Genomic DNA, 20372 nt, shown 5'->3' on the forward strand with positions numbered 1-20372 from the left:
CTAGGGACAACGAAGCACCCCTATTCAAGCAACAAAGGTTGCTGTGGCCTTATTTCCAAGGATGGTGATGGCAAAATGTAGCTTCATGCGGTTTCTAGAAAACCCTTGCATTGTCCATGACCGATTTGCCCCATGTTGCCTAGAAGTGGTTCTACAGTCACCATACAATCAACAGAAATAATAAGAACACCTTTTATTTAGCTGGTTGGGGATTGTTTGTTGGGGAGGAAGTGGGCGGTTGGGTTAATGCTTCACCCCTTCAAGAGGTGGATCCAGTAGTGAAGCATCCCGCTGTGTGGCAGCAGGATGTGTTTATACTGGGCTTGAGGACGGCCTTCCCGCACTGTTTGAGCTAATGTTTAAGTACCAAACTAAACAAACTCTCACAGCATGAATTCCAGTCACTGTCCCTTGCCATTGCTCAGGGCATCAGGGGTGCTGCTAGGGCTGGAAAAGACCCGGGGCTACGCTAATGTTGGAACTGTCGGGACTAGAGGCTGGCTAGCCTTTTGGTTGTAGCTCTTGACATTCTATCTGGGGCTGCAACCAAAAGACCAGGGGCTATAGTCCCCTTAGCTCCCCCCTAGCAACGCCTCTGCAGGGCATTATGACTAAGTAGTCTAGTTGGCCTTATTTAACTGCCCCAACACCTATTGTTTGAAACTTTGCTCAAAGTCTGCACTGCTGCAGCACAAGCCTTTATCTAAAATGGATCATGTGGTAATACCATGCCACACTCTGTTACAGATGGAAATGGATGAAGTCTTGTGGTTGTGATAATGTACGAACAGTGGTCGAAGTGGGTGGGAGCGGCGCACCTCTACTTTTTTAAAATTAAGTTCTACTGTTCCTATACTTTTATTTGAGAACAAAAACCGTTCCAGAATGGTCTGGTTTTAAAATTAAAGTGTAGGAAGAAGTTGAAGCTTGCACTTCAGGGCACTGCACCGAACATTCTCTTAAACAGCAGGTGCGTTTGTTTGGGGGTTTGGTCTGGCGTGGGAGGGGTGTGTGTGTGAGGAGCGGGAGCAGGCCTGTAGGGGGAACATAGGTCCATTACTTCTGTTCGTACACACACTTCGACCACTGTGTGCGCACAGGTAACAGAATCGGACTTCTCCAGAATAGGACTTCTGCGTTCTGCCAATGTTTCCTATTTGCACCTCTCAAAAGCCACCCCTCAGCTTTTTTTTACTGGGCAGTGGTTGAAGTGTACGAAAAGAAGTCGTGGAACTATGTTCCCTACTGGCCTGTACCACTCCCCACACACACCCTCCCACGCACAATACAAACCCCAAAACACATGCTCCTGCTGTTTAGGGGAACGCTCAGTGCACTGAAAGGGAAAGTTTCAACGTCTTCATATACTTTTAATTTAAAACGAAACCATTCCGGAACGGATTGTTTTTAAAATAAAAGTATAGGAACTGTAAAACTTAATTAAAAGAAGTAGAGGAGCACCACTCCCGACCACTCCGACCAATTCGAGCACTGTTAATGGGGCGTTTTGGAAATATAGACATTTAATAAAGATGACGACACGGTCGCCCGTGGAATTGTACTAATGGTGCGTTTGGTGTGAGAATGCTTTGGTTACCTGCTCTGTGCATGCTGACTGGCAACTGTCACAACCCCTGATTGGCTGGAAATCACAGGAAGTGTGGATATCCGTGAAAGTGAGATGTGGCAGTGGTGTACTTTCTCTGTCCCTGGGACCCGCTCTTCCCACTGCAAAAATAAAACACACAAAAAAACGAACATGACAGCTTTAGGGTCTGTCTGATCGGACAGCAGAGGTGATAGGAAGGGCAAGGTACACTGCGTCGGGCCTCCTGTCAAACATCTCTATCTAACACTGCACAGCCCCAGCAAATGTAAATACCCAGGGAGCACAGAAAGGGGACTTGCTGCTAACAGGATTCCCACGAGGGCCAAGACTTCCGACCACACCCAGGAACAGTCTTCTCCGAGCCACTCCGTCAGGAATGCCTGGCCCTTGAGGCACAAAGCTGGAGAGCGTTACTCTAATGCCCCTCCCCCATGCCCCCCAAACCTCCTCGCTCCACTGGCGAGTGACGCACAGACTTGTTAGTGGTTCAGGTGTGAGATTGTGACCTAGCGACGATCCCTGTGTATTTTGGTGCATGTAGTCATACTTGCGCAATTTCCAACAACGCGACGACTTGTTTGATATTCAGCCAAGTATCAATATATGCTTTCTGGTATGTCAGTAATGTTTGAAGTGTTCATTACACTCTATTAAAAAAAAAGAAAAAAAAATCATGGTTTAGTCTGCCCAACAGAATAAAAAAGAATAAACATACAGGAATTGGAGTTAAGCCATAAGTCCAGAGGCGGGAGTCTTTGCCGACTAGTAACGGCTTGGGTACCTTAGCTATATGACGACCTTGACATGGTCCCTAGTACACTTACGGCTGATAAACCCCTCACTTTGGAGTCCATGCCAATTCCGCAATGTGGTTTCCTTTTATTAAAAAGGAACGGAGGATAGAACATGGGCAACGTGCTGGTCTTGGACGCAAGACCACCCAGAGCAACAGAGTATTTGGATCCCGGATCCGTGCTCAGAAACCGAATTCAGGTACGATATTGGTAGGGTGACCAGATTTCAAAAATAAAAAAACAGGATAGGGCAACTAGCATAAAAATAGGACCAACTCTTGAAAGTGGCTGTCAAGGGACTACACTTCAGTAGCATTTGGAGGAAAGGGGGTTTCAGTCTTACTGTTCATAGAAACACCTAGTCCATAATTAATTTATCTCAAACTAACACTATCTTAAGTTGTAAAATGCAGCATTTCTTCTGTGTGAGATTGTGTCTTCCTGCCTGTCAGCTATCAAGACCTACTACCAAAAACCAAGACCACTGCAGATTCCAATGGGAACAATAATCTTGAGAAAGGGGGACAGAGCACCAAATACTGGGACAGTCCCGGCAAAACTGGGACATCTGGTCACCATAGGTATTGGGTGCGTCATAAAAAAACAATTAAATAAATAAATAAAAACATATTTGGCAAGAAAAAACTGCTGTTCCCCTAACCTCGGAGTCCATGGCCCTCCATGACATTAAATCCCCATTCTGGGAATGCTAGAAAGTCCTCCTGCCGCCATTGCTCTTCCCCTTTTCTGCCTGCGACCCTCCACCATCCCTGTTGAACCACATGAGCCCTGCGTGTGGGCCTAATCCGATATGACAAGACCACATTTAAGTGAAATCAGAAAAAAATCGGCGCGTCACCTCTAAAGTCTATGAAAGGTTAACAACAATGTTCTAAGAGTTGGCCAGGGAGGGAAGGATACTACTCATCTGCGTGCAATTAATAGAACCACGAAAGTCTATTATACTAATAGGATTAATCAGAGTTCAAAGGCAGGGCATGGGGTCTCTTATCATGCACATTTCAAAATTGTGAAATCACTGCCGTTGAAGCATGCACAATAGGCTTACAACAGAAACTCTAAAAATGAGATGTTTAGGCCCAACCGGGCATCTTGAAAATATCCTCCAATTTTGCACCTGCCCGAATGTTACCGAAGCAATGACACCGCCGGCGTAATGACCCCTAAACAACGTCTACACCAGCGTCTAGCATTACCCATTTGACGTATCTAGCTATAGTTGGGGATGAAATTGGGGAAACAGAATGACAAACCTATAGGAACAGTGCCCCGGACTGTGTTCTCTACCCGGCCGTCAAGATTCATAATGCTTTAAACACTTTACCATACAAACCTGTGGATTATTGCAAAAGGTGGGAAAATCAATAGCTTTGGAAGGTGTCTTGGTACAGCAATACAAATATAAGGAAACACCCAAAGGTGTGAATACACGACCTTTGAGATCCAATGCTTGTATATCTGAGACCCTCTGAAATCCTCGCAAGCACATCCATCGGACTAACTTCACTGTTGTTTGTTTCAGTGTTAAGTAGCCATAAACTGTCTAGGCAAAGAGATCTGGTAATACCGTTGTGCAGGGCGCGATTTAATACGAACCCCTTTTAGGAGGTGACACTCCAAAGGGTGTTCCTAATTGGAACCCCATAGCTCAACTTGTTGGTTGGTTGGTTGAAATTGCAGAGCGATGGAAATTCACCGAATGATAAGAGGAGGATAAAGCCAGCTCTGCCAGGAAATTCATCACTACCGCCAAATGTGTGCAAGCGGTATCCAGGTATCCCTGAGCACACCAACGGGGCCAAGCTGCTCAAACTGATTATAGTTTCTAGGGGTGCTAAGGCCCAAGAAATGCTTCAGAAGTCAAGAAGCCGTCTGATAAATGTCTTATTTAGCCCAATGTTCCTGGATATTACCGAAGCTAATAGAAGAGGGGTCCCATCCAAATCCAACTGATGTCTTCCCCGCGCTGGGCCTAGCGAATTTCATGAAAGGCGGGTAGAAGAAGTGGATTGTCAATTAACAATGGAAGGATAAGCAGATACCATGCCTGAGATGGCCACAACAGAGAGACTCACACCAGTGGGGCAGCCTGGATGTGAACCTGAGGATGGACCCTGTGAATCATTGCAAAATGGGAGAAAGTATAAACTATGACCCTGTTACAGTTCAAGACCAATGTGTCCATCGCCAGAGCATCCAGATCTGCCCTCCACTGAAGAACCTCAGAAGCTGAGCACTGAGACAGGACACGAACGGATCTATCTGTAGAGGGCCCCACTTAACCTGCACTCCTCAAAATAACATGGGATGTAGGGGCCAATGTGCAGGATCCTGCCAATGCCTGGAGCATCAGTCAGCGATCACATTGGTGTCCCACAGAATGAATTCTGCCTGGAACTTTAGCTCTCAAGGTAGAAAAAATGCCCAAAATAGATTTCTTATATCTGATAAAACCTTGGACTCTTTACAACCCAACTTGCTGATGTACCAAATTCCCGACAGATGTTCCATTTGAAGCCTTATAGAACACTGCTATCTACCTTTTGTGGAACTCTGGACCACCAAGGCGCTGGCAAGAATCCTTCAAAAATTGATGTGCCTCTAACTCCTGCAGAGACCACTGACCTCGAGTGAAATCCCCACCCAGCGAGACCCCATATGCTGAATCTAGAAATACATTTCAAGACAGGACCGGAGAGGGAATCGAAAATCACCCCTCCGTTGCAGGGACCTGCATGTCTTAGCCACAAAGTCAACTTGTTGCGCGCCTGGGATGAAATTCTCATCCAACTGAAATATCCACTTTCTTCATAGATTTTTGGGATTTTCAACCTCTGAAGGGCTTGCAATGTAGCAGGGTGGACAATATGGCCTGAATGGATTCTGACAGGAGGCCTATAATCCTGGCTAACCGATTGAGAGTCATCATGCAGACTTGAAGGGCCTGCACAATCTCTCTTTTGATGCTCTGCACCATGGCCTAGACAACTGAAGGGTAGAAGATGCACAGTCCTCTTTGAAGACAAGAAACTGAAGCCTCTAAGATGGATGAATCCCAAATGTTTCCAAACTGATAATGAATCCCATGTTTGTTAGCGACCCAAAAGTCTTCTGACGGTGCTGAAGGACTAGGGAAGGGGACTGGGCCATAATGAAAATGTCATCGAATTAATAAGCTGATCCTCTTTTCTCACAAAAAACAGATGATCCGCCCCAAGACTGGGAAAAACACTAATGGGCTGATGCCGACTCGAAAGGCAGAGAAGAAAACTGAAAAACATGATGACACCAACGGAAGCACAGAAAGAGTCTGTGCCCCGGGGCGATTAGAATTGTCAGAATCCCTACGATATAGACAAAGTAACCAGTCACCTAGCCCCAACAAGTCTCTCAACAATGCAACTTTCTCCATCTTGAAAGTTGTTAAAAAACAAACTGTTTGAGAAATCAGAGATGGAAGTCAGGCTAGAAAGACCAAAGCATATTGCTGAAAACTTTGGCAGAGCTGGAAATCTATATCTCATTTGCTCCTTTCCTGATGAATACTCAGCTCCTGAATTTGAAGAAATCTGAAATGAGACCGGGAAAAACCTCTGAATGCGAGTCATGACAAAATTAAAGTGATAACCCTGTACTGTAGGATCTTCAATTCTTGAAGTATTGAATCTGACCCTCTACAGGAATATGATGTAATAGAATCTGGCTCATACTGTTGTCCACATGAGGCACTCCTATCTCCCCTCGTGGGACCTCTGCGTTTTGTCCTCTTTGAGGGAAGAAGGAAGACCTGGCTCTCAAGGGATGTTGGAAGGACTGGACATTTTGAAAATCCTGCTAAAAGAGGCCCGATTCAAACGCAGTAGATATGTCCTGTAGACTCTGCAGAGAGAACGATTCAAAGGAAGCATTGAAACATCTAACCCTGGTCTACCCAATGCTAAAAGACGCTAGAGCAAGGCTGCTGGGAGAGGTGATTATTGGTTATGCACCTCGAACTAGGGATGAATGGTGGCAGGTGCTAACAGAAGGTGATAAAACTCATCTCATTTTAGCTTTGATTAAGCTGCTGCTCATTATATTTAGGGAAATTGACAGTGTGGACTTGGCACTGAAAGATGTGTAGAAGAAACTATCGAGGACTATACTGTCAAGTAGAGGAGACAAATAAGCAGCTGTTTATTTTATGAACGAAGTTGAATGTAGGTGATGAAGGTTTTCTCAAGGATGACTTGGCTCTATCCAGGGTATTAAATGTGTTCACAAACCTTTCAATTTCGTTTGCTGATTCCTCTAACCGAACGTCTTCTGAATACCTGCAGTTCTTGGCATCTGCAGGGGGCTGTAATCTGCATCTCTCTAGATGATTTGGACTATGACTCTCATGATCCCTTACCATTGACTCTGCTGTGTAGGGATGATGGTAGTTGTAGTCCAAATCATGTGGAGAGCCAGAGGTTGCAGGCCCAACAGTTTCTGATGGATCTTCATGAAGAAGTTTGTTTTACGTTCCTGGATTATGGAAGCATTGGTGTCACCAATGGACAACAAAACCCTCAAAGCCCAGCTCCAAATCTAGTGTCTCCTCCATTACCTTAGTCACCTCTGCTAGGTCTGTGATGTTCAATATAAGACCTACCGCACTGAGAAGCCGGTCTTGACCCACGCCTTATCCACCCCTTTCGAAATATATTTCCCATACAGAGTGAAAAATATTATCTATATCTAGATGTATATTTGGCACTAAATGCTGTTTGTCCACCATAATAGGTCTCAGGCATTCGTCCATCATTTTTCTTCTGGAACTACTATCCAACTTTTTTCCAAGGAAAACCGGGGCAAAACTTTTTACGTTGGCCAGTACACACCACTTGGATGAATTAGAGTGGTTGCCGGGTCATTCTCCACAGTGTCAGTAATGTCATCAGTGGGGCTGGATCTGGATACTGTATCCGAAGTGGAGAATATACATCTGCCACGCAAGTGTTCAACCATTCTTCACAGGATGACGAGTCTAGAGCCAACCATTTTGCTCATTTGTGTGGATGCTGTGTGTCTCCTCAGCCAGGGGGGCCACATGGTGAACTGAAGTCTACCACCAAAAGACTACCCTAATAAACTGCAGCCATTGGGTTACTGGGCTGAAAAGTCAATAATATGGTCTGACTCTTGCCTGGCTTCAACATGGCACCTTTTTTGTCCCCCTTTTCATTGTACTTGATGTGTGCTTTTTTGTCAAACAGATAAAGGCTTTGCTTTTTTGTGGAACTTCACATATTCTTCACATCACATATAATGATGGGCTGCATGTCTTTTTCAAACAATGACTGCAAGCAGGTCACTGCACCACCCAGTATCCTTTGTTGTGTGTCTTTAAGCCTTTAAATGACATTTTCCAAACCCAGAGACATTTGCATGCTCCCATTACTTTGAATTCTTGGTCTCATTAAGCGTTTGGCGGGAACTGAAACCATTTGCGGGTCATTACAAGTTTGCCAGTCTGAAATGAACGTGCCAGTAATGATTTTTACCGCCATGTTTCCAGAACAGCAAACTACAAGTTTGCCGGTGGGGTGGTCTGATTTACCTCCATCTAAGTGCCGGTAATACCAGCAATCCACCGATGGAGATTAACATACCCTTGCTGGCACCTGTAATCGGCGGGTAATTCCGGCAGACCAGTTGCCAATAATGGCATTACCGCTTGGTGGTATGCTGCTGGATTTACCGACGGGATAGCACCAAACATTTAATGAGGCCCATTGTTTGTAAGCGGATGACCCCCTGTTGTTTTAGACCTCCGGATTATGAGTTAGTAAAGCCATAAGGGATTATACTGTCAGCATGTGCACAGAGGAAATACCTTTGAAACATGTGGGCGTCATCTTCTCTGGAATTACCGCTGGCACCATTAGCCCCACATCCCACTGGCGTCCGAATGGGCTGCGGGATAGGGACCTGTAAAAATGTGTAATTGGGTGGAGATTGCAGAGTTAGCACTGGTGGCGGCTCGGTTTCCGTTTTGGGGATATTAGCAATCCTAATACCTCCTAATTTGTAATTAGGCCAAAGTCTTCCATAGGCGCACGTGAACACGAAGCTACAATCATACTCTTTCCAGTTAAAATATTTTGATGAGGCTTTATATATTTGTCAGGTTTGTTTATTATGACTCGATTGCATTTCAAGTCACCTCTTTATAACACTATTCTCGAAATTCAACCATTAACACAAATTTCTACCAATTAGACATATGGTTAAGTGTCTAAGTTGCCGACTAGTTCGTCTCAAATTTCCAACTCTAGTGCTTCACCAAAGTGTGTGATCCGAGGCAAATAATGTATCCAGTTGTGCCTCAAAATAAGAAATGCCTAGAAGCGGTTCGATACACACTGAGCACACTTCAGAAAGCCCGACTTGTGATATTGCTCGATGGATATCAACAGTAGCAATGGCCATTCATATAGCGCACATCACAACATGATATGCCTCTTGTCTGGCAGCCAGCAGGTTTGATTGCAGAATATGCACAGCACATATTTCTGGTACTAAATATTCTTTTCAATGAAATTCGCTGACTATATAAAAATGGGAAACAATAGTTAGTTTGGGACTGGTCTACAAAGGTTGAGGTGAAGCCGTTGGGAGCTAGCAGGGCACGGGGGACCCCACCTGCATTTTACAGATGTAAACCATTAAGACATTGGTAAAAATTGCAAAATAATTGGTGATAAATAATCAGGAGTAAAACATTAGGAGGTAAAAACACATGGGACCAGTGTTTTAAATGGGGTAAGGAATTGAGGGGTTGGGGCACTCATGTGGGGGCGTGGCTTGCATGACAGGTGTGGTCTAAGACCTAGTGGGCATGGCCTAAGGGAGGAGGCGGAGTTCTAAGGGGCAGAGCTGTCAGTTGAACACCACTCAAAGGAAAAGTTCAAATGAGAGTTTGGGCATTGATTGACAGCACAAGAGAAACTTATGTATACGTGTGCACAGTGCACAGTGCACATCAATTGGCCCATTCCACCTGAAACGAATGCACCCTCCCCCTCCAATCAGAATGTAGGCACGATTTTGTGCACTACATTCTTATTGCAGGGGCTGGTGGTCTTGGCTGTCCATTAACTGCTGCAGTTCAATACAGCGTAGCAGAGGCCTGTGGCTGTGGCACCGTGAGAACTGAAGAAGCCAACAATAAGCAGGGAGTTATCTCCTATTAACTTCCTGCTTATTGGTTAATAGGTTGCTAGGTTTCACTTAGCAGCAGGGGACGGCACTTCAACGCTGGTGAAGTGAAGATTTAAACAATGAGCCTGGGGACGTTATCTCCCATTTCAATCATGTACATGATTAAATGGGAGTTAACTTCCCCGTGGCTTCATATTTGGCTCACAATCACTTCACTGCTGCAGCGCTGAGTCCGACAGTGACACACATCTGCTGCAAATGAAACCTAGCAGCAGGAGTCCACTCGGGCGGCGCTGCAAAGGTGATTGAAGTGAACAGAGAACAACTCTGGCAACTTTCTCTCATGACCCTCAGCGAGGTTTGTAGGCCTTGCGAGGGGCCACGAGAGGAATTTACAGTGACTGACTGAAGTGCCAGCGGCTGGCTGAAACTTCTGTCAATCACATCTTGCCTGACTTGATCATGGCGGGCGCATTTTCTGTCACGGCTGTGGTGGGATAATGTGTGCCGCGCTGAGACTGGGGGGCCCCGCAGGGCCCTGGCTCAGCCCCACGTTTTGGAGACTGCTGGAGCCTGGCCGGCCCAGGCCCACTTAAAGCACTGCATGGAACTCTTTCTATCTTACCCATGGTAATGTCTTGTAATGTAATTTTCAATGACACCTCTGTGTATCAAATACTGATGTCATTTTCTGTATTGTAATTTTTTGTGATGTCACTTCCTGTCAGGCGAATATACATGCAAAGCACAGGGCCTTCCCTTCTTTTCCTGCACAGGACTTTGCAATCTTGTCTCTGGCAGGAGGCATGTTTTCTGGGCATATTCCTAAATGAGCCTGGGCAGGTACAGCTAGATATGTGGGAAAGCGCCAAGCTGACGCCTTTGAACCAATATTTGGGCAGGCGTGGGGGTGAATGAAGGGTCTGTAACATGCCAATTAGGATGGGCAAGTGCAGTAGGGTAAGAGATTTACCTTGTTCCAAAAACAAAAGCAACAACCTGACTATAGAGGGTTCCATGTGTTAATATCCCCTCAAAAATATCGCTATACAAAAATATCAACATATTTTTGCGCCGATATTAAGGCATGGAACCTGCGGGGGACACCCCTGCAACCGCATCTACCAAAAACCCCCAAAATTGACCCCCTCAAAAATATCGCCTATGGCTGTTCCCGACGACCATATATATGGCAATGTTTTTGGTGGGGATAATATGTAGTGATACCCAATAGAGCATGCTTCACTGTTTAAACATGCAGCCGAAGCATACAAATACAAGGGATATGACCACCTATGTGTTACCATAGCTACGAGTTAAGCGCTCAATCCTGACTTGGGAAAAGCCTGCACGCTGAAAGTTTGACTTAGGCTGAATACACCCTTCATCCTTCAGAGGTCGATAAATGTAGTTTCATTACATTGGGAAAAAATAACAGGTATTAGCACATGGAAATCATTATTGATCTCCTCTCAACCAATCAGAATGTTCAGAGTGCAGCAAATAACTACTGATATTGACTGAATTCTGAACATTCTGACTTCCCAAAACAGACAGGCAAGCAATGATGCAATTTCCAGGCAAGATGTCTTTTAAAGAGACAAGTCCTCTCTAAGAGAACCATTTTTTCACACCAGCATCCTATTTATGACACCAGTGAGAATGCTAACAGAAGGGAAAATGCGTTCACTTAGCTATACAGAAACGGTTTACTTTTACACGACCCCAATGTATGCTCATGTTAAACCGGCTCCAGTTTAAGCACGTTTGCAATTGAAATGCTTTAAGTGTGAAGACAAGCATACTACTCAAATACCACAAAATAAAACCACATTTAATTTACTAACTCAGTCTGTAAATTTACATTCTCATTATTAAACAAATGGTTTTCTACTTCGCCACCAAAGCTCCAAAAGATGTATTGCTACTACCATTAGGTTTTAATTGCATTATCAAACCATATTAATACAGCGCTTCCACATGGGAAGAATACTGCATAAATCACTATATAAAAAGCCCGGTATTATTATTATTATAATTTACTATTATTGCAAAATAACTGAACATGCACACTGAACTATCTTGCGATTGCTCATCGCTCACCAATTCATAGCATACATTCCTTTAATTCCAGCTTACGATCACACAATACACCATTCTTGCACGTCTGGTTCTAATATTGGCCATAAATCTCTTGTGTATTCTCAGCTTGCGCCTCCTAAAACTTCTGCTATTCACCGCCTGGATCCAGCACAGACCAGGAGCCAGAGTTAGCCACAGTTGTCTCTGAGATTGTAGTGGTAACAATTCCCGTTTCTTTCTCTTGCAGGAAATGACGTACCTCTGCATAGCAGCCTCTGACTCATCCAGTCAAAACCTGTAAGTATCTGCTGATACTCTCCATTGCCTTGCCCATCAGCTCTAGGAATGATACGTCGTTGCGTGGAAAGTGCGTGACTAGACGCAAATGTTCTGGTGGTGAGGACGAAACTCGCACTAGCGTCAGACTAGATACTGGGGTCCGCTATCTGCGGCTCTCCTGATGTGATGGGCTGCAACTCCCATGATCCCTTACCCTTGACTATGCCGGCTAGAGCTGATTGGAGCTGTAGTAAAAAATAAATAGAGAGTCAAAGGTTGCAGACCCCTCGACTAGACGGAAAAAAAGCAGGTGTCAGTAGGGATCGGCAAAGAGCAGGGCCCTTCCACTCTCCCCAACAGTGACTATAATGTCGGGAACTTTCGGGAAACAGACCGCGTACTGGTGAATAGGGTAAGAAATAGGAATTCACCTATCATGTAGAATAGCTTTTCTTATATCTCCCCCTTGGTCTACAAATGGGTAGACACGGAAAAATTCCTCCATGCACCAGACTGGGCAGAGAATGGCGGGGATGCAAAGGCGTCTGAGGGCACGCGCGCGTATGCTCACGGCAGAAGCGAGGGTCTGAGGCTAAATCACTGAGGTAAGACCTTGCGCTGCTTTGAGGCAGCCTGTGATGGCCGGGCAGTCGACCGAGTGGTCGCGTGGGCCTGTCACTGTGAAATGTGCAGAATAGTTGCGTGATTGACAATGCTGCAATTTTGGGAAGTTCCAGTTATTAAAATTCTTTCAGGCGGCTATGAAGGTGACATGTTCCTATTAGTAATTGACTATTTCAAAATAGAAGTTTGCAGTGTTTTTGTTCACAAAAGAATCATTTTTAATATAATAATAGGAGTATTTCCTTGAGCAAACAACTCCAACTTTAAAAAATGTGTTTCATTTATTTAAAATGCACTTATCGTTAGTCAAGCTCTTTCTTTTGCATGCCAGTGGCCTAAATACGTGACTCACCGGCCGCATCTGCTGAAAGGCGGCGGCAAAAACCGAGGCCACTCCTGCAGCCACTAAAGTGGCAACGTGGTGTCGTGTCCGTTCGGAGCTGTGGCAGCTAACGTGTAACACAGAGAAGTGACATGTTGTGGATTTGGACAGAGAACTTGTGAGGAGCAGTCCAAGATTTGCGGGGCCTGGGGGCGGTGGCAGTTGATACTAGCTCGCAGGAGAAGGTCTGGTAGTACATCAGCCAATGGCATAAACGCCTTCAAGCTTGTCTCTGCTCATGGACTTGCGGCCTTCCAGCAGGATTTTCCAAGTGACCCACACAAGCAAATGATCTCTACCAAAATAAATGAGTTGCACTTTTTCCTCCTGCATATTGAGTGGTGGTCGGTGCATAAGGGGGCCCATACCCTCACCCCGCCCCCACCATTTGTACCAGAAGCAAATCATTACTTTACACAGACCTGAGCCCTGCACCAAGAAATATAAATGCTTGCACCAAACACCTGCGCACAGTGCATGCGTGTGAAGCATGAGAGTGAGCAAAGGAACCTTCTAAGCGAATACAATTTCTGTTCGTTTTTGGGGCCGAATACGTTTGCTCTGGGAACTGGCAAAAATGCTCAGCTAATCCGAGGGTGGGGTGGCAGGCAGAGAACGCGGGCATGATCGAGGCTGTAACTACTACCTATCTTGAGTTTGATGATTGCCTTGGGTTCCGCCCAGGGGTCAAGTCCGAAAAACGAAAGTGGGGGGACTCATCAACAAAAACAATGGGATGTGACCTCACCAGAAATTAGAATATCAAGATGAAATATGCACATTTCATTAAAATTGGCTTTGCATAACCACCCAAATTGCACAGAACGAATGGCATTTGCCTTTCATAAAACCAACACACACACCCACACAAAACCAAGAGAGGATATTTAATTCTGAAAGTGTTTTTGAAAACGTTAAACGGTGTGCATGTTTTTAAACTTCAAGAGCCAATACAAACGTTTTCCCTGGGATTTGCAGTACCGAAATGGGACATTTCACCTTTATTTGTTTGGTGTTTTTCATCAGGTTATATAGTGCAGTGGTCAAGTGTTCGTCCTACAAACCTGAGGACTGTGGTTTGACCCAGAGTTCGGCCTTAATTCATAAATTCAAAGAGGACATTCAATGTTTCTCATTTTAGCTGGGGGGACTGAGTCCACCCTCTGAATAAAGTGAGTGGACTCCGCCCCCTCCCCCGCGTTTACCCTCGACTTGAGCCCTGGTTCCGCCACCTTTTGTGTCCACTTGAGCCAAACAATGAGTGCGTTCTGGGTCTCTCCAGGAGCCAATGCAGGAGCTATCATGGCACTTTGTGTTTAAATGTGCCAGTGTGAAACTGGGATACGAATGTGGAAAAGGGCCTGCACGTTTTCTGTGGGATACCCAGGCTGTGGCACAGCAAAGTGTGCTTCACTGAGGCAATAAGAAACGGACCTGGCTATTGCCTAAGGGCAGTGTTGCAACCGGCTGGGCGATGTGTGCTTAAATGGGTAAATGTGAAACACGCATGGCTTGTTCCCAGGTGCAGGTAGAAACCGTCATGGCAATGTGTGCTAAACAGCAGCAATGTGACACTGACCTGACACTGGGTTTCTGAAGAATGTGTGGTAGCCGACAGTGCAATGTTGGCTTAGCTGGGGGAACTGTCATGGGGTTGTGGAAACTGATTTGGTCATGTGTTGGGTGGGGTTATGAAAATGACTTGCCATTGTGTCATATTGCAACACATTGGTCATGCTGCAAAAAAATAACGCCTTTTAACATTTATTTAACATCTTTTAAAATATTTGTTATCCTCGCCACCATGCCTTTCTCAAGCCTGACCTACAATGAACTTGACTTCTCTATTAAAAACTGCCTGCACGTCTCGTAAGACCACTACCCTATACCAGTCGAGACCATGCAACATACTATGTCATTTGCCCCTTCTTTGTATGCATTATTCTTTACGATGTCAACTCACTTATAATTTCTCTCACTAGAATGCAATATGTTGCTAACATGTATTGCCACTGTGATCTTAGACTCCGATCTTCATGATTGAACTGTCCACACAGAACAGTGATAGTCAGTCTAGGTGACACAATGGGAGTGATTATAATGGGCATGATCTGCATGGCATGCACTGCCCAGGCAGAACAGTGATAGTCAGTCTAGGTGACACAATGAGAGTGATTATAATGTGCATGATCTGCATGGCATGCACTGCCCAGGCAGGACAGTGATAGTCAGTCTAGGTGACACAATGGGAGTGATTATAAAGGGCATGATCTGCACGGCATGCACTGCCCAGGCAGAACAGTGATAGTCAGTCTAGGTGACAAAATGGGAGTGATTATAATGGGCATGATCTGCATGGAATAAACTGCCCACGCAGAACAGTGATAGTCAGTCTAGGTGACACAATGGGAGTGATTATAATGGGCATGATCTGCACGGCATAAACTGCCCACGCAGAACAGTGATAGTCTAGGTAACACAATGGGAGTGATTATAATGGGCATGATCTGCACGGCATGCACTGCCCAGGCAGGACAGTGATAGTCAGTCTAGGTGACACAATGAGAGTGATTATAATGTGCATGATCTGCATGGCATGCACTGCCCAGGCAGGACAGTGATGGTCAGTTTAGGTGACACAATGGGAGTGATTATAATGGGCATGATCTGCATGGAATAAACTGCCCACGCAGAACAGTGATAGTCAGTCTAGGTGACACAATGGTAGTGATTATAATGGGCATGATCTGCACGGCATAAACTGCCCACGCAGAACAGTGATAGTCTAGGTAACACAATGAGAGTGATTATAATGGGCATGATCTGCACGGCATGAAGATAAATGGAATGATATGGGGATGATATGCATGAGTTCCTTTTTTAAGTAGTTGATATTTTTTTCCACAATAATCGCGTCAGTCACGGAGTGATCATGCTTTAGTCTCAGCGTTGTTTATCGCGTATATATGTTACAGACTTCGGGGAATTTGTAAGTAAACCCCTAATTTTGGGGAAATACTTAACTCATCCATGTGAACAAGAAGTATGAGATACTCAAAAAAACAGACCTCTGACACCTCTTTCAATCAGTCAATTTGCACTAGCAGCTCCTCCACCTCGCATCTAGGCGCTATCTTCAATCAACCAAAAGGCATCACCTATATTGTCCCGGGAGGATAGCTTAACAGCAACGTGCACGCCTTGGAAGCAAGACGACACAAAGCCCCGCAGGTTCGATCCCCGGGTCCGTGCTTAGAAACCTCTGGGTGTTTAAGCGCGTTATAAATGCGCAACTAAGACAACAACAAAAAACTATTACGCAACAAAAAAAAACCGAACAATTCCTGTAACGGCCCCTCCATGCCCGCGCTGTGTGAGCGCTTTAAAAATGCAAAATAAATTAATAAATATATTTATTATTATTTATTGTCAGTTTATAGGGTGCACGCAGCAAACAATCGCTTCGTGGTGTCCTGAGAGCAGGGACAGAGGGAGCTAAAAGGGGAAACATAGATTTGATACTTCACAGCCTTGAGACACTCTAGATAAGTAAGGTGCAGAGGTTAGGGGCGAGCAGGAAGGTGGGGGGGTCATTAAATAAGTGCAAGGGATCAATATTTCAGTCAAAGTAGAACATTTAGAGGAGTCAGCAGCAGCACACAGTTCTTGAAAATGTTTGTAGTGACTTGAGTAGGCGGCGCCCAGGCTGGCATTCCACTTCAGGAACTGGGACGGGAACCAAAAGTGGCCCTGGAAATATATACCATACAGTGGGAGCATTCCCAATCCCTCTAAATGGAATTTGGGGGGGGGGGAGAAGGGTTCTCTCCCCCCACAAATTTATTTGATATAATGGGCCCAAAAAGTGAATTTTCAAGCACAATTATCCCTATATAGGGATTAAAAAGTAGTTAAACATAACAGACCTAAAACATGTGTTAAGAGTGAGAAAAGAATACTGAAAACTTTATAACAAATTCTTTTTTCAAGGGGATGAGGAGAGGCGGAAGGAAGGTGGCGGGCTGACTGGGAGAGAAGAGCCTGCAACCAGGGCACCCACATAGAAAGGCCCTCGGCGGAGAGGCTCTCAGAAACATCTCCAGAGTTCCCTGGAGGCCAGTCCACCACTGCCAGGAAGCTGGAAATGGGGCTGGAAGTTTTAGGAGTGCAGGCCCCTAGGATGGAATGGTGGTCCCTTCATATGGCGTGTGGGGTGACAACAAGCAATGGCGAAGAGGAAATCATATGCCAAATTCGTTTTGAAAAAGGAATCTTTCATTTAGTTCAAGAATCGCTGGTGTTCTTCGTCACTTCTGAGAACAATCTGTCAATGATTCCACAGAACGGGAGCAGAGGCTACCAGGGTCCTGCCCCCACATCTCATTTTGACGGAGCAGTGCTGAGAATTGAAGAGCCGGCAAATGTGAGTTGCCTAGTGGGACATTATTTCTAATATTTCATTTTTAAAGTAGGATGCCCAAAAGCCAGGTACGCACGGTGTATGAAGCGGAGCGTTTTGATCAATTCTTATATCCCCAGGAAGCCAGTGGGGACAGTTTATTACAGGGGTCATGTGCTCTCTGGGTTGGACCCCCATTATAATCCTTACTGCCTTAAGGAATAAGCAGAATTTGATGGAGGTCTAGCTTAAGGGTGTTGGCATAGTCCGTGTGGGCCAAGACACCGGCTCTTGTCACGTCGAACGGAAGGATTTGTTTGACCATGCGCAAGCGGAAGTGAATTTCTCTACGAGAGCCTAAACTTGTTGCTTGAAGGAGAGAAGCCCGCTGAGAATACACCAAAGGTCTTTAAGTGCACATCCAATGGTAGGGACGGGTCCTGCGTTGGGAGGCCAAGTGAATGGGAGATTGAGAGCGGCGTTCGAGCCAATGAGGATGATTTTAGTCTGAGAAGCATTCGGTCATAGGCTGTTGACCATCACCTAGCCTTGCACGAGTGAGAGACAGGTCATGATGTGGTTGCGAACCAATGCGGAGCCCTCTAGTCTGATTGCGGTCTGTGCACCATCAACGCCAGTTTGGAATTACAGGGAGAAAGCGGCAATGAGTTGAGCTAATGGCTTCAAGCAGCCAGCCCAGGGGATGATCTTCACCTTCGCGGATCTCTGCCCTTGGTGACAGAAACCATGGATACGAAGGGCCAGATTTAACTTGGAATTTCCTGTTGTCAAGAAAGCAGGTAATCCCTTTTGTGTGCTGTTTCGGTCTGTTATGTGTGTCTACTTTCCACAGGTCGTGTATTGGTTGGCGGCCATTTTCAGTCGCTGCTGCCCAAATCTGGAATGACCTGCCGCTGACAGTAAAAATCCTGCCAAATCATTTGGCTTTCAGAAGGGCACTAAAGACTTTCCTGTTCTAGTTTACAGTGACTGGTTTATGTTGGCTTCACTCCTCTCTTTCTAGCGCCAAGATACCTTCGGGTGACTGTGCGCTGTACAAATTACAATAACATAGCAACTAAACACGCCAGTACTTAAGGAAACATACAATTGTTTAAGCAAAGTGGAGTTATTGACAGCATTGTATGCTGGTGCTAAGCCTGCACGAATGAGGATGGCGGGAGTGCCGTCATCCAACAACGACAAGAGGTCAGACTCTGTACCTCTGGAGGCTCTGAACCTGACTCATGGACCCCAAAGTCAGTTGAAGGGTTCTCTGTGTTCCAGCAGTTGTTTCAGATGCATTTTCTCGAGGATCAGGCGAATGCAGAAGATATTTGTAATGGGGTGGAATTGACCTGGGCTGTCGGGGTGTGCTGTGGGTACATGAGGCTATTTTAGATGGCGAGGAAGGATACCGAGCCCAAAAGAGGGTTCGGGCAGTGCAGCGAATGCAGGTGCAAGGGAAGAGATGCTTTCTCTCTGCTCCCTGGCGGTGTCTTAGGGGAGGGGTTCTCAAGCACGAATGAAATGTTCTTTTCGCCACTCCAAAACGTTGACCAAAATGAACCAGCCGAACCTGAACCGAACATTCTTGTGGAGTCTTCAGGACATTTTTAAGCTGTACATTAAAAATTATGTGGATGGTTTATCAGAATACCGCCATACTAGTCTGTTTATGGTATAATAACATATACACACCAGCTCATGGGGGTGTTATTTACTCATGGGCATACACTCAGGATCCCCCCACCTGGTCACCTGCCATCCTGCACCAACATTTCACCCCATTGGATCACTACAGAGCTGGGTTTATATCCATCCCTCATATGGTGATGAGACAACGCCTCTCCCCAGAATTAGTCTTTCTAAAATCACTCTTATAATCTTGCATCATGTTTGCCTCTCCGAATTATATCTCAATACTTTTAAAAAAAAATCTGAGTGCCCATGCTGTGCATTGTGAGCATCTCGGTTCTTGGCTTAGTGTTGTTGAATACATACAAATCCATCATTTTGTTACACTTTCCCAAATGGGCCATAGATGCTGTTTCTGCCCGGTATAACCCCACTGCTTTGCACAGTGACATCCACAAGAGAAACATGTCCTGCTTGACTTCTGTACCCACACCACTATTTCCTGCTACCGTTCAGATTCCTGAAAAATATCCCACTAAAGGGCACATTCCACGATCTTGAAGGTCGAAAACAGGTCAGGTTTTCAGGCTACCCGACATGAATATTCATGCGATAAAATGGCATCCACTTGTACCTAATGGGAAGCCATTTGCACCATGCACCACTGCAGTAGAGCCGGGAACCCTGCATTGCTTGTGCAGCACTGCTCTGCACAGTCCCGCTCTTTTCTCATTATGCCAAGTCATTAGCCGCATGCTGGCCTCACGCCTGCGGCCCATATTGCCAATGAAAGCCAACTGAGATTGCGAAATCCACTCCAAAAACCGATTTGCAGAAAATAGCACTTAGTGCCAGGCTTCCTTCCTGTGGCAAACGTCTTGCAGACATGGTCGATTGCAAAAAAAAAAAAGAAGAAAAAAAAAATTAGACCAAACGAAAAAAGCACAACTCTTGCTGATGAAGGCATTTCTTGTAAATGGCCCTTGTTTCTTGTACCTCGCTAATAAGGAGTTTCCATCTATGGGTTTGCAGCAAGACGCAGCTGATGGTAGACTCAAGACCATGCGGGCCTGCTAATTGGCTCAATTAGACTGTAGATTGGCACCAGTGACATAACACACATTGAGTGGGGCTCCCAGCGAAAACAGTGGTAAGCCCCTGATATGCAGGCCCTCCAGAGGCCGTGGACCCCAAAGCTTGGGCGGCCCCTACATTGCCCTGGGCACAAGAGGTGCATGTTAGTGCCCTGAGTTCCGCATAAGAAACCTACATTAGATTCTCCTATTGGGGACTGATGCAGGACTGATTATGTGGTAGTGGGGACTGCCAAGCTGGGGGCTGGCTGATCTTAGCTGT

General features: G+C 45.5%; 1 protein-coding gene across 1 annotated transcript in view; it reads left to right on the forward strand.

The window, feature by feature from the left end:
- LOC138526111 (dual specificity protein phosphatase 22-A-like) overlaps positions 1-20372 on the forward strand; it is a 316886-nt gene that overhangs the window by 174640 nt on the left and 121874 nt on the right. Inside the window, exon 4 of the mRNA XM_069636482.1 lies at positions 11942-11991. Within this exon, the coding sequence (XP_069492583.1) occupies positions 11942-11991 (50 nt within the window). The remainder of the gene's footprint in view (positions 1-11941; positions 11992-20372) is intronic.

The sequence above is a fragment of the Ambystoma mexicanum genome, chromosome 1q, assembly GCF_040938575.1.
Source record: "Ambystoma mexicanum isolate Mex_15411 chromosome 1q, UKY_AmexF1_1, whole genome shotgun sequence".
NCBI lineage: Eukaryota > Metazoa > Chordata > Amphibia > Caudata > Ambystomatidae > Ambystoma > Ambystoma mexicanum.